The sequence below is a fragment of the Lagenorhynchus albirostris genome, chromosome 8 (genome assembly GCF_949774975.1).
Source record: "Lagenorhynchus albirostris chromosome 8, mLagAlb1.1, whole genome shotgun sequence".
Lineage (NCBI taxonomy): Eukaryota > Metazoa > Chordata > Mammalia > Artiodactyla > Delphinidae > Lagenorhynchus > Lagenorhynchus albirostris.
In genome coordinates, this window is record NC_083102.1 from 43,754,265 (window position 1) to 43,768,313 (window position 14,049).

At 41.3% G+C, this 14,049-nt stretch overlaps 3 protein-coding genes across 7 annotated transcripts in view; 2 read left to right on the forward strand and 1 right to left on the reverse strand.

The window, feature by feature from the left end:
• NT5C3A (5'-nucleotidase, cytosolic IIIA) overlaps nucleotides 1-6,818 on the forward strand; it is a 41,402-nt gene extending 34,584 nt beyond the window's left edge. For all 3 annotated transcript variants that reach the window (XM_060156885.1, XM_060156886.1, XM_060156887.1), the window contains 5 exons: nucleotides 779-864; nucleotides 2,326-2,415; nucleotides 3,792-3,954; nucleotides 4,549-4,749; nucleotides 5,664-6,818. In XM_060156885.1, coding sequence (XP_060012868.1) covers nucleotides 779-864; nucleotides 2,326-2,415; nucleotides 3,792-3,954; nucleotides 4,549-4,749; nucleotides 5,664-5,765 — 642 coding nt within the window. In that variant the 3' untranslated portion in view covers nucleotides 5,766-6,818. The remainder of the gene's footprint in view (nucleotides 1-778; nucleotides 865-2,325; nucleotides 2,416-3,791; nucleotides 3,955-4,548; nucleotides 4,750-5,663) is intronic.
• KBTBD2 (kelch repeat and BTB domain containing 2) overlaps nucleotides 1-14,049 on the forward strand; it is a 205,678-nt gene that overhangs the window by 71,237 nt on the left and 120,392 nt on the right. The window lies entirely within an intron of this gene.
• FKBP9 (FKBP prolyl isomerase 9) overlaps nucleotides 9,952-14,049 on the reverse strand; it is a 50,413-nt gene continuing 46,315 nt past the window's right edge. The window contains exons 10-12 of one of the 3 annotated variants that reach the window (XR_009541955.1): nucleotides 13,832-13,855; nucleotides 12,983-13,082; nucleotides 11,216-11,350 (exon numbers count right to left, since the gene is read on the reverse strand). Coding sequence is in view for 2 of the 3 variants with exons in the window: in XM_060156883.1 (XP_060012866.1) it covers nucleotides 11,174-11,350; nucleotides 13,832-13,855 (201 nt within the window). In the remaining variant the exon portion in view is untranslated. Of the gene's footprint in view, nucleotides 11,351-12,982; nucleotides 13,083-13,831; nucleotides 13,856-14,049 lie in introns of all 3 variants that reach the window. The other 2 variants (XM_060156883.1, XM_060156884.1) reach the window with 2 other exon arrangements.

Sequence of the window (14,049 nt, forward strand, 5' to 3'; positions counted from 1 at the left end):
ATTGATCAGGAAACTGGCTCAGTTCTCTACTTCCTTGAGTAAGTGTCTATCTGTGTCTATTTTAACAAATAAGACTCCAAATATGAATCAAATTGAATACTTTCATAGGAGAACAAGAGTTTTTTGGTAGTGATAATTTGATTACTGGTTTCACTGAATTACTGACCTGAAAGTACTTTAAAAAAGCAAGGTAACTTTTTTTAAAATTATTATTTATTTTATTTATTTATTTTTGTCTATGTTGGGTCTTAGCTGCTGCTCGCAGGTTTTCTCTAGTTGCGGCGAGTGGGGGCTACTCTTTGTTGCGGTGCGCGGGCTTCTCATTGAGGTGGCTTCTCTTGTTGCAGAGCACAGGCTCTAGGCACATGGACTTAAGTAGCTGTGGCACACGGGCTCAGTAGTTGTGGCTTACGGGCTCTAGAGTGCAGGCTCAGTAGTTGTGGCGCACGGGCTTAGTTGCTCCGCGATATGTGGGATCTTCCCAGACCAGGGCTCGAACCTGTGTCCCCTGCATTGGCAGGCGGATTCTTAACCACTGCGCCACCAGGGAAGCCCCCGAAAAAGCAAGGTAACTTTTTGCAGGTATATTTAGTTATATGTAAACTAAGACCAACAAAGATGTCTTCAGTGGATCTATGCATTAGTTAGGCATGATCTAATCTTTACCATATAAAGCAGTTTGTGGAAAACACTTGCTTACATTGTTTTGCTTTCTGTAAAACTAAGCAGCTTAATGACAACTCTGTAGTCTTAATGATTGTTATTCACTTATTTCTAGTTACTGCAACTAAAGGAAAAGTATTATGCTATTGAAATTGATCCTGTTCTTACTGTAGAAGAGAAGTACCCTTATATAGTAGAGTGGTAAGTGTGTATTGGGTGATGGGAGGTTTAAAAATATAAAATAACATTACAGTTACAACTAATGGTTTTCCCCTGTACTGTATATAAATAGATTCATAGATTATCCAGTGAGTTAGAGCAGTGATTAAATATGACAAAATGAACTCGAATTCTCTAATCACTGCAACAGTCTAGAATTTGTTTTGTTACTATGAAGATCAGTGGGAATAAATTTAAATCCTGCACTCAAGCCTTAAATTAAAAAGAAGAAAAATTTTTTAAGTATATGGACAGATGTGGCTGAATGTATAAAGAAAAAGAATTCGGATTTAAGTTGACTCTGAACTTAGTTGGAGCCAGCAGGTGACATAGTTACTGAGAAATGAGCCTCTGATGTTGGTCGCATTAATCAAAATGCAGCATTCCAAGCAGACCACAGTGGAAGCATTGTGTTGAGTCCTGGGAAAATGCTCTTAAGAGAAATGTTGACAAACTTAGTCTGTGTCAAAGGAGTCCACTAAGATAATCACAGGAATTGGAGGCATCCCATTTGAGGAAGATTTCAAGGAATAGAGAGGATGCTTTGATTTGAGAAGCAACAACTTGTGGTTTTAGTCTCAAGAGACTAGGAATGATGTTACTGGTTTTCATTATCCCATTACCTAACCTGAATACGTTGCACACTTAATTAGTGTTTATGGTATGAAACACTGAAAAGAGGTTAGACTTTACATGCCTCTCGAAACAGAACTAGACTTGGAAGGCTTAAGCCAACTGATTTCAACATGATGAAAGAAAGGACTGTCCAGCAATTAGAATTTTCTAGCAATGGTATAAACTTCCCTGGGAGAATGAGCTCACTAACATGATGAGAGCTGACTCAGAGAGGAGGGTCACTTAGGATTATAGGTGGATTTTTAGATATCAGCTAGAGAGGTTCTAAAGGCCTATTATACTGAGATGCTATAATTATAGGTGGTTTTATGTAATTACAAAGCACCTATATATAAAAATTTCCATAGCAAGAATTTTCTCCGGCTCACTAGGCAACATCTTCAGTACTTCGGCTCTTCATGAAAATTCAGACCACAAACAGGTGGGAAAAAATGGCGTAGCTCTAATTCTCACTGCAATCAGAGAAATGATTTTGCCTCCCTAGCTTCAATTCAGTTTTATCTATAGACTGAGGACAGAGTTACACCTTGTATCCTTTCATTATCTTATTAACACATTTAAATTAAACCAGACTTTGAGAACTGGGAAATACAGTAAGAACATGCATATCACATTTCGAGACACGTGGGGTATAACATTCATTAGTGATGAATTTAAATCTCTAAAATTTAAATTCAAAATTACGATAAATGAAATGCTCATTTTCTCATACTGAAGAATGCTTTTTAATAAAGATAATAGTCTTAATTTGCTTTAATCGGTATTCTCTTTTTCTTTGATAATTGATATGCTCTGTATACTTTCCAGGTATACTAAATCACATGGTTTGCTTGTAGAACAGGCTTTACCAAAAGCCAAACTTAAAGAAATTGTGGAAGAATCTGACATTATGCTCAAGTAAGTTTCTCAGGTGTTTTTTTTGTTGTTGTTAATTGTCTACAGACTTGAACTGTTGTTATATATGTATTCAAGTGTGTTTTTTTATTAAAATAATCTATAAAATATCACATATAAAAACATATCCAAAATATGCCACCTGTCATAAAACAGTGGTAAGATAAGGAATGTAGAATGACATATTAGATAATTTCAAGACTAACTTAAAAATTTATGAAACCAAGACCATTTTGAAATATTTTAGCAAAATACTTTTGAAAGACATGAAATATGAAAGGAATGTTTATAAATCAACTTGAAAAGGATTTTAAGCTCATAAGTCTGTTTCTGTTACATGATCTGCCTTCTGAATTCTCAAACTCCCCTTGAAAACTACTATCTCTAGGAAGAGCGAATATGTTTTAGCAGGTAATAAAAATATCTGTAATATATGAATTATATAAACTTTTTTTTTTTTTTTTTTTGTGGTACACGGGCCTCTCCCTGCTGTGGCCTCTCCCGTTGCGGAGCACAGGCTCCAGACACGCAGGCTCAGCGGCCATGGCTCACGGGCCCAGCCGCTCTGCGGCATGTGGGATCTTCCTGGACTGGGGCACGAACCCGCGTCCCCTGCATCGGCAGGCGGACTCTCAACCACTGTGCCACCAGGGAAGCCCTATAAACATTTTTAAGCTTATTTTCAATACTGTTTACCACCTCTTAAATTTTTCAATTCATTGGGTGAATATGATGATATTTCTTTTTTTCTCTTTTTTTTTTTTTTTTTGATGATGCTACATTTTAAGGTAATCTGCTTCTAAGGAGCAAAGCATTAAATTGTCAGAAAGAGTGTGAGGACAGCTAGTAAGTATTTCATTCCTTTGTAGGCAGCTTAACCTATAGTGCATTAAGAGTAAAATGAGTTTTGATTTTAAGATCAAGACATTACCTATGGCTGCCACATCTTAGGTAAGAGAGATGCCAGATGTAAAGAGAATACACCACTCTGCTTTTCTTACAATAAGGAGTAGATGAGCAAGATGACAAGCAGGAGGTCTTCCAGCTCACCTTTTGTGGGTTTTTCAAGGTGTGCTTCAATTATTTGCTGTAAAATGATATACATTCTGAACTGTAGGTTTATATCCGTATTCAGTGCAAGTCTAAAATCATCTAATTTGTACTGTTAGAATTTATTGAAACGAGGATAAAAAGCTAACCAGTTTGAAAAACTTGCAGTAGTGTCATAGACAACAGTAACAGCCCTCTTGGGCAGTATTTTGAAATGAGAATATAAATGAGCCATAGAATCAAGTAGAAATATTTAGCTTTTATAACTTCTAGGTGAAAAGGAGATATACCTTGCTCTTTAACATTCACTTCTTACCTCCATCTTACAGGGAAGGATATGAGAATTTCTTTGATAAGCTGCAACAGTACAGTATTCCTGTGTTCATATTCTCAGCTGGTATCGGTGATGTACTAGAGGAGGTTATCCGTCAAGCTGGTGTTTATTATCCAAATGTCAAAGTAGTGTCCAACTTCATGGATTTTGATGACAATGTAAGAATAGCAAATCATTCTTCATGATCAATTTTAGTATCAGAAAATATTTTAATCGTGTAAATGCATTTTAATTTATTATTTAATGTATATTCATTAAACCAGGCCAAGTTGATAGGCCTGCTCTGGAAATCATCATCTCTCCCAGGGTTATATCTATATCCATGTTTTAAAAACAATATACCAAAAAAAAAAAAAATAATATACCCTTCTGTTTCTGAAGCTGCAGACTAATAATAAAATTAGTAAAACTTCTTTTAAAGTAATTTAATGCAGCAATTCTGAACACTTAATATCCATAGATGGGGAAAAAAAAGTGAATTAGAACTGACATTATTTGAATGAGTTCTAAGAAAGACAATATATTATGACATACATAAAATGAGACCTTTTGGTTGAGAAACAAATGAAAAGTAAAAATTGGGTTTTCAAAGCATTGTGCTTTCAGTGGTTTTCAATGGTTTTCAATGCATTTAAAGTGGTCTCTAGGAAGTCATTAACTTCTCAGAGCCCTTCTTACCTATCATGAATGTAAAAATGCAACAAGCAGAACTTGCAGAACCTACTGTTTCAGAGGATTTATATTTTTAACAGGGGCTGCTCAGAGGATTTAAAGGAGAACTAATTCATGTGTTTAACAAACATGATGGATCCTTGAAGAATACGGAATATTTCAATCAACTAAAAAACAATAGCAACATAATTCTGCTGGGAGACTCCCAAGGGGACTTAAAAATGGCAGATGGAGTAGCCAATGTTGAACACATTCTGAAAATTGGATATCTAAATGATAGAGTAAGTATATAGATGTGATTTAATTTTCTTTAGAAAAAAAATTAGGATAAAACTTTATAGACAGTCGTTACCAAAGGTGCCTGAGAAAGTAGTTATTTTAGAGACTTTTTCTTTTTTAAATTTATTTATTTAATTTATTTATTTTTGGCTGCGCTGGGCCCTCGTTGCTGCGCACGGGCCCTCTAGTTCGGCGAGCGGGGGCCACTCCCTGTTGCACTGCACGGGCCTCTCATTGCGGTGGCTTCTCTTGTTGTGGAGCACAGGCTCCAGGCGCGCAGACTTCAGCAGCCGTGGCACGTGGGCTTAGTAGTTGTGGCTCGCAGGCTCAGTAGTTATGGTGCATGGACCTAGTTGCTCTGCGGCATGTGGGATCCTCCCAGACCAGGGCCCAAAACCGTGTCCCCTGCATTGGCAGGTGGATTCTTAACCACTGCACCACCAGGGAAGCCCCAGTTATTTTAGAGACATTTTGATTTCTCTTTATCCCTTTACTTTGGTGATGATTAAAGGAGTTGGTATGTACATATGCATGCTATAGGGGAGGGAGAGTGTACATTCTAAAGGAGGCATCTCTGGCCTCTCCCCACTAGAAGCCCATATCATTCCCTAGTTGAGAATCAAAAATGTCTCTAGACATTGCTAAATGTTCCTTGGGCACTATCTCCCCAGTTGAGAACCACTGGGCTAGAGAGAAATCATTTCAAAAGAAAAGCCACCATGTGGGAAACTTCCTATGTCAATGAGTTTTAAAATTTTGAAAGTATTTTTTCATTTCAAAGGTTTTATGAAACCAAATTAATTTACAACATTTTACCCAAAAGATTTAACATAGCAGTGAGACTTATACTGAGATTATTTACTTCTCCCCCCTGCATATTAATTTAATTTTTGTGATTTTTTTGGTTGTTGATTAGGTGGATGAGCTTTTAGAAAAGTACATGGACTCTTATGATATTGTTCTAGTAAAAGATGAATCATTGGATGTAGCCAACTCTATCTTACAGAAGATTCTATAAACAAGCATTCTTCAAGAAGACCTCTCACCTGTGGGTACAATTGATGCAAGAGCTGCTCATCTGTTCATCTTGTTAAAAGATTTTATTTATAATATATTCTTGATCTTGAAGTTTTTCCTCTATATTACTGAAGTATTTTCAGATTTATTGAATCCATCAACTGGAAGCTCCTTTTTCTCCATCTCTCTCAACACACTCCTCACTATATTTTTTAACAGATTAAAAAAAAACTTAGAGCAAAAATTTGAAGAATAACTCCCTACATTTCCATAGTGAATTTTGTAGCTTAATGTTATTATGACATTTTTGAGAAGTCTTTTTACATTGGGAAAGTTTGTAGACGTTTAAAAAGTTTTATGAAATGGTGAAATAACGTGCATGATTTTAAGTGTTGTCATTTTTATAATTTGGGTGAATTATGCTGATGGTATTAACCATCTCCTAAAATTGTGTTACGTTTGGTTATTTTGTTTGGTGAAAATCGATATTTACCAAAAAATATTGGCATTTGATGTTTGAAAAAAAATCTATTGGTATCTACATGCCACTAATCATTACAAAATGTTCTATATTGAAGCACTGATGATAAAAATGAAATGAAAAGCCTTTTTAACTCTGTCAAGACTATTATTATTCATTCAGCAAAACCTGCCATGTTTTTGTGTGTGATGTATGAATCCTAATGTCCTTGTCATAGTGGCTATTTAGATTATTTTCAGATTTACACACTATGAAAAGATTTTTGCAGAGAAAATTTAATCTGTCCTTCAGAAAATAATGGGGCCTAGGCAAGTTATTTTCCGCCATTGAAAATATTAGTAAAAGAAGTACTATATTGAAAGTCTAAGCGTTTCAGAAACAGCCATAGGCAGAAAATAAAATATAGCTGGGTCTCATGCTGACTAAAACAAAGTACTTCAGGGTTAGGAACTGACATTCCTCTGTGCAGTCTGACTTCCCATTCTGAGTTTTGGCTGCCCCATAATGGTTTACACAAGGCTTAGACTTGCCATTGTGATAATTTTTTTTTAATAAATTTATTTATTTTATTTATTTATTTTTGGCTGTGTTGGATCTTCGTTGCTGCGTGCGGGCTTTCTCTAGTTGCGATGAGCAGGGGCTACCCTTTGTTGCGGTGCGCGGGCTTCTCATTGCGGTGGCTTCTCTTGTTGTGGAGCACGGGCTCTAGGCGTGCAGGCTTCAGTAGTTGTGGCTCATGGGCTGTAGAGTGCAGGCTCAGTAGTTGTGGCGCACGGGCTTCATTGTTCCATGGCATGTGGGATCTTCTCGGACCAGGGCTTAAACCCATGTCCCCTGCATTGGCAGGCGGATTCTTAACCACTGCGCCACCAGGGAAGCCTACCATTGTGATAAATTTGACCCTGACTTCTAGCCCTTGAACTGCAGAGTCTATTGGTTTTCTTAGCATGTGAGCTGTGATACAGACAAAGCATGATCCAGCTGGTTCTGGACATCTAGTGTGGTCAGTAATCTCTAGTCCGGTCGAATATGGTAGGGAGGCAAGGTCTTGTGATGCAAACCTTTTTCCTGCAGCCCATCCTTATCTTCCATCACTACTTCTCATTTTTATAATAAACAAAGTACTCGGTGGCACAAAGTAGACTGTTCCCTTCTTGGGTATTTCCAGAATGGAACTCAAAACCAAGTTTCTTGCTTTAAAGCAGATAGCATGGCATGGGAGTATCAATTACCTGGAGGGCTTTTTCACATAGAAAAAGTTGGGAATCCCTTATCTAATGAGAGCTCTTTACTCCTGTATTTGCTATTAGAGCTTGCCATATTGGCTATTTTCCAAAGGATTTGTAATATGCTTCCACAAATAAGCACACTGCATGGTGTAAGTGTAAAGAATACTGAAGTTATGACCTGCATTCTAGTCATTGCTCAGTCCTTTACTAAGACTATAGGTCAGTCACCTCCCTTTAAAATGAAAGCCATGAGAGCAGTCTCTACAGCCTCTTCTAGCCATTACCAGTTCAGAAATGGCAAAACTTGCTGTTGGATTAAACATGTGGGGTGAGAGAATAGGGTGACCCCAGGTGTCTGGTTTGAACGAATGGGTACAAGAGAAGAATGAGAGAGAACAGGCTTGGATGGAAGGTGCTGGGAAGGGAGTGGGAATATACATTCTATTTTGAACACACAGTTTGAGATGCCTGTGAGATATATAGGAGAAGATACCATAGGGAGATTAGAGCTCAGAGGAGAAATTTTGGGAACTATAAATCTGGATGTTGTCTGAATTTCAATGAGATTTAAATATGGCCACTGTAAGCTGGAAGGAATTCCCCTGACCTATTGAAATTCCAACATTAAGGATCACCACACAGAATCAAACACTATTTTAATAATATCTGCAGCTAGCAATAAATAATTGAGCGCAGTATTCTTATTTTATAAAAAGACTCCGGACCCTAAGATATCCAAGGGAAGAAAGAAAGCAGCTTTCAAAGAAAGCAGCTCTGTTCCTAGAAACCTAAGATATTAAAGTGCTTATGTATAATCTTGCAGTCGGGCCAACTTCCCTAACAAAATGCATATGTTCCCTTAGCAACGGAAAGAATGGAAGTGCCAGGCAGCACTCAGTAAGTCAAAGGTTTAGAAAGATAAATACTGCATGGTATCACTTATACGTGGAATCAAAAAATAATAAGTTGAAGTCATAGAAACAGTAAAAAAGTGGTTACCAGGGCCTAGAGGGTGGGGGAAATACAAAAAAGGATACAGACTTTCAGCTATAAGATAAATAAGGTCTGTGGATCTGATGTATAACATGGTGACTATAGTTGATAACGCTATCATATAGCTGAAATTTGCTAAGAGTAGAACTTAAACGTTCTCCAAAACAAAAGGTGATGGGTGATGTATATGTTAATTTAAGTAGATGGGGGAATCCTTTCACAATGTGCATTTATGTCAAATCATCACATACACTTGAAATGTCTTACAGTTTTGTTAATTATACCTCAGTAAAGCTGAACAACAAAAGCCTGCAGGACAGAGACCCAAGAAGAGCCGAGACTTCAGTCCGAGTCTGAAGGCCAGAAGAGACCAGTGTCCCAGCTCAGCAGTCAGGTAGGCAGTTTAAATACAAATACAAGCTAAAGTTTCCCTCCATTCTTGAAGCTCTAAGGCCCACAGTCCTTAATTTTCCCAGAGAAACTTATTTTTTATGCAGCCAACCTGTCTCCACCACTATAGAAAACAGCCAGTGAAGAAATTCAAACAGGACCATCTAAAGATCTAGCGTAGAGAACAAGCACAGGATGTTTATCTTCATGAAGATACGTAAGGTAAGCGTAATGAAGTGCTACAGGTCAAATGCATTCCAAAGAGCAGTTCAGTTTAGCAGATCATAAACGTATGTAGTGCCCTTAAGGAATTCTGTTAAATGAAAAGGCTGAGTGACTGTGTGCACCGTAGAAGAGGGTTAGGGAACAGACAGGAAGGCCATGGGCACCTCCTTCCCCTCCCAAAAGCACACAGAGTCCCTGAAGTTGCTTCTGCAAAGAGTAAACCAGAACATTTGCTCTTTAAAAAGCCATATATGTATAGTTTTTTCCCTATACTTGTGCCAGTTATTCTCCATTTGCTTCCAACCCAACCCCAACTGGTCATTCTCCACCTTCCTCTGCACCCCAAAACACTGATCCCTGAGAACACCAGCCCCTGAGCTCCTTGCCCTCTGGCTTCGGGTTGGCTTCAGCTAATGGGAGCCAGTGGCAGGACAGAGAGGATGGGTGTCTCCCCCCTCAGTACTCTGCTCCGCTGCCAGCCACAGCTCTGGGAGTGGCTGCATCCCTCCACCAGCTCCTACCAGGCAGCCCCGCCCAGGCTCCCCTGGACCCTTGAGGCCCAGGGGTGGAAGAGCTTCCTACTGTCGTTGGCCAACAGCAGTCATGGGTACCTCGACATCCTTACTGGGCCCCCTGAGCCCTGCCCACGCTTCAGTAAAGAGTACTTTCATTAGCTTCTCTTCAGAAGTCCCACATGAGGGTATGTTTGCAGCCAGGACTCTGACTGATACATCCCCTTTATACCGTACAGCAATCTTCCACTTCTTCCAATTCAGTCCTGCTGAGTTTTTATCAAGGGGATTCTGATGGCATGGTGTATTCTCATGGGAAAAATGAGACTTCAGATAAAATACCACAAAACCTGATGATATAATTCAATATTTTATTTATGAAAAAGTCATCTTCCAACATTTATTCCATTGAGTGAGTGCACAGCATTTTCAGGAACTATCTATCTCAGGGCTACATCAGTACAAAATAGTTTAAATTAGTAAAACAAAGCTGTTTCAAAAGGAAAATCATTGGTTACTGCAGGGTGAGTGCCACCACCACTTGGGAACAGAGGACATGAGGCAGCAAGGTGGTTACTGCATAACGTGGGGACAGGCCAGCAGGTACAGTGTCCTTCTCCTATGCAGAGAGAGGCTCCCAGGCCTTAGGGCACCTCCCTCTCTAGGACATGAATGAGAGGCAGAAATATGTCACTTTGTCTATGCTCACCTGTTGGGATGACATTTCCATCTTGGCCACAGTGAGATAACTCTGGAGCTAGGCTTAGCCACCAGCCCTATGTGTATCTATATCTGATCAAAGGATTCAGGGTGAGAAGAGAGGGTGCTATGGGATAGAGTGATGGGAATAAGCAAGAGTGAAGAAGATAATCTTATGTGACAAATGCAGAATCAAATTCTCTACTCATGGTCCAAGATGCCTTTTGTTTGGTCCACTGATTTTCTTTTTAACCTCCAAGTTACCTAGCCAATGGGAGGACCGCAGTGAGGTGGGGTATGATTAACTAGAAGAGCACACCTGTGTGTGTGTGTGTGTGTCTGTGTGAGTGTGTGAGTAGAGGCACGGTGGAGGTTGGGCATTACCAGGGCCCGTACGGGCCATTGGGAAAACTTCTCTGGGGCTGTCTGGGAATCCTGCTGGGGCATGCCCTCTGTCTCTTCTAGCCATCTGGAGAATAATTTTAAAACACCAGCAAGTTAAAAACATTTTTAATCCTCTTTATGTAAATATCCTAGACACGTGTTCTTCTGTTCCCTCCAAGATGATTGTAACTCCTGTATGACACTATTTTCCTTTCATAACAAAACTACCCAGAAGTCTCACAAAACTGCTGACAATGCAGCATTTTCAATATTCTACACAACCCATGCTAAGGCACCCGCAATGATTTTTTTAGTATCACCGGCATCAGCCTAAAATTCTCACCATGTGTATCAACCCACCCCGATGTATGTCCCAGGTACTATATGACCCACCTACTACTTGCTGACGATTCCCCTTCTGAGAGACCCTCGCACCCTCACTGCACATTCTGCCACAACAGGGGGCTTGGCATCACACAAGTGGCTCATATCAGGTTTAGAGTTCGTCGTGTTTTGCCTCCTGGTCTTTGAGTTTAAACTCCTCAGCCGTGACCTTCCCATCTCCGTTCCGGTCCTGGTTGGCGAACATATTCTTCACAATCATCTCAGCATCGAATCCAGGGGCAAGTTTCCCTTTGCCAGATGCCACCTGGGCATGAATGTATTCTGAGAACTGGAGAGAAAGGGGCAGGACAGACCATGAGATACAGCAGCTGAGAACACCAAGCTGGAGCCTGAACAGAGCAGCCCAAGGGCGATGGGGCTGGAATTTGAGTCTGAGCCAGCAGAACAGACAAAATCTTCTGAGCTACACGACCCGGGTTTTTTCCTCCAGAGGCAGGTTAAAAAACCCCTGCCAAAATGACTCCAGGAGCCCTTAGGTCCCAGGCAGCCAATACAGAGCAACCACTGGAACTATCCCTCTTCCCCAAATCAACACTTTGTTTTCCACCAAAGGCCAATCCCCTAACCACCCTCGCCTCTCATTCATTCATTCATTCATTCATTCATACAATAAAAACTTACTGTCTACTGTGTGCTAAGCACCATCCTAGACCCTGGGGATAGATCAATAAACAAGCAAAACATCCTGCCCTTGCAGTTCCAGCACATGCTCGTGGACAAGATACATGATCAAAAAGGAACATTTAAAAAGTAAGTAAACTACATGTTAACTTAGAAAGTAAAATGCTCCAGAAAAATGAAGAAGTAGAGCCAAGTAAGGAAGATCCAGAGTGCAGTCAGGGGAACGGGTTGAAGTATCAATTTGGTGGTCAGAGTAAAACCCTAATGTGAAAGAGAGTCTTGTGCAAAGCCTTGAAGGAAGTGAGGAAACAAGCCCAACAGTTATCTAGGGGAAGTGTCTTCTGAGCTGAGAACAGCTGGTAAAAAGGCCCGGGGTGGACATGCCCAGTGTGTTTACAGGACAGCAAAGGGAGACTTGTTGGAGAGGAGGTTATGGCAAGCAGGTGGTGGAGGGCCTTTGTGGGCCATTGCAAAGACTTTGGAAATAGGGGGATGTATGGTCAGACCACTCAAGATGGCTGTTCTCTTGTCTTTGTACATCCCCTGTTTGACTAGTCTCTGCTTCACCTACATCCTACTCACAAGAACATGCTTGCCCCCTGCCCCAGCTAGTGATTGTTCTAATCCTTAGGCCAGAATGGCTCCACCTGCTAGTTTAGTAAAGGGAAACCTCTGCCCTCGTGATGGTCATTAACCTGGGGCTGTGAGGGACATGCCCCAGCTGCTGGTTTCCCTGGTAACTGATAAGCCAACCTGATGTCAATTCCCCTATAAATGGTGGCCTTCTCTCCCAGGTAACGGAGATTCCTGTTATGTCCTGCCTCCTGTCTGCCGTACACAGTCGTAGGGGGTAGCTCCAGGACCTTTTGCTGCAGACTTGTATGATACCCCTGTCCAATAAGTTGTTGATGTCTCTGTCGCTGTCTCTAGGCTCTTTCTTTAGTCTCAAGGCTGGGCAACTACAAGGCTTTCAGGCCTGCGGGATGCAGCCCAACAGGAAGCTTCTGCAGGGTTCTGAGATGAAGCAGGCCATGCTCTGACTTATGTTTTAGAAGGATCACTCTGGCTGCTGTGAGGGGCAAGGGTGAGAGCAAGAAGACCTTCGTAGAGGTCCAAGCGGGAGGCGGTGGGCACTGGACTGAGATGCTATGGAGTAGAGGTGATGAGAAGTGGGCAGCTTCTGGATATACTTTCAAGATAGAGCTAGAATAATTTCCTGATGGATTTATTCTAGCCTGTGAGAGGAGGAGAGGAGTCAGAGATGACTGAGTGCTCTCACCTGAGCAACTGGAAGGAAGGCGATGCCATCGAATGAGATGGGGAAGGCTTTGGGTGAAGCAAGTTCAATAAATGAAGATATCAAGTGGGCAGTTGGATACCTGAGTGTGAAGTAGAGAGAAGATGAGCCCGGAGCTGCCCGTCTGGAAGTCACAGGACAAGGATGGTAAAGCCATGGGACTGGAGGAGACCACCAAGGGTGTGATGTAAAGGGGGAGAAGAGCTCAAGTTCAGGACTTAGCCTCCACCCGAAGAGCCCAGGAAGAAGACTCCTGAGAAGGAGCTACCAGTGAGGTAGAAGGAACACAGAGAAACTGTGCTCTGGAAGCCAGGGAAAGAAGACGTCTCAAAAAGGAGACAGCTGTGCTGAAGTAAGAGTAAGTAAGGTTCAGCACCTTAGTGAGACCAGGTTCAGTGGCGTGGAGGGATAAAAACCCAACAGGAGTGGGTGTGAAATGGATTAGAAGGAAAGGAATTGGAGGCAGGGAGGACAGACAACTCTTTTGAGGTTTTTGCTGTAAAGGGAGCAAAGACCTAAAAGAAATGGTAAGATGTATTAAGAGAAGGGAAAATAGCAGCATGTTCTCGGGCTAACGTGAACGGTCCAGTAGCTGGGGAAATGATGACGGAAGAGGGATGGGGAGAGGGCTGGAGCCACGTCCTTGAATAAGCAGACGTGGAGCAGGCGGAGAGCTGGAATTCCCTGGGGCTGTGACAAGACAGAGGACTCTATTGCCCAGTTCCACAAAGGGGTGTCTCGTGCAGGAGAAACAACACAGGATCCAGATGCTCCAGACGGGGATGTGTACAAACCGCTGGATGGCTGTGCAACCTTGGGGAAGTCATTTACCTTCTCTGTGCACAGCTGCTTCTTCTGAAAAATAGGGATGATTACAAGGCTGTTGTGAAGGCCAAGAGAGAGAATATATGTGAAAAACACTTAGCACAGTGCAGGCCGCAGTGAGCACCCAGGAATGAAGAGCTGAATCCGAGCTGTGAGACCTGGAGCCAAGCCCTGAAGCTCTCAGGGCCTCGGTTTCGTCAAAGAGGAGTTGTGAGCTCAACTTA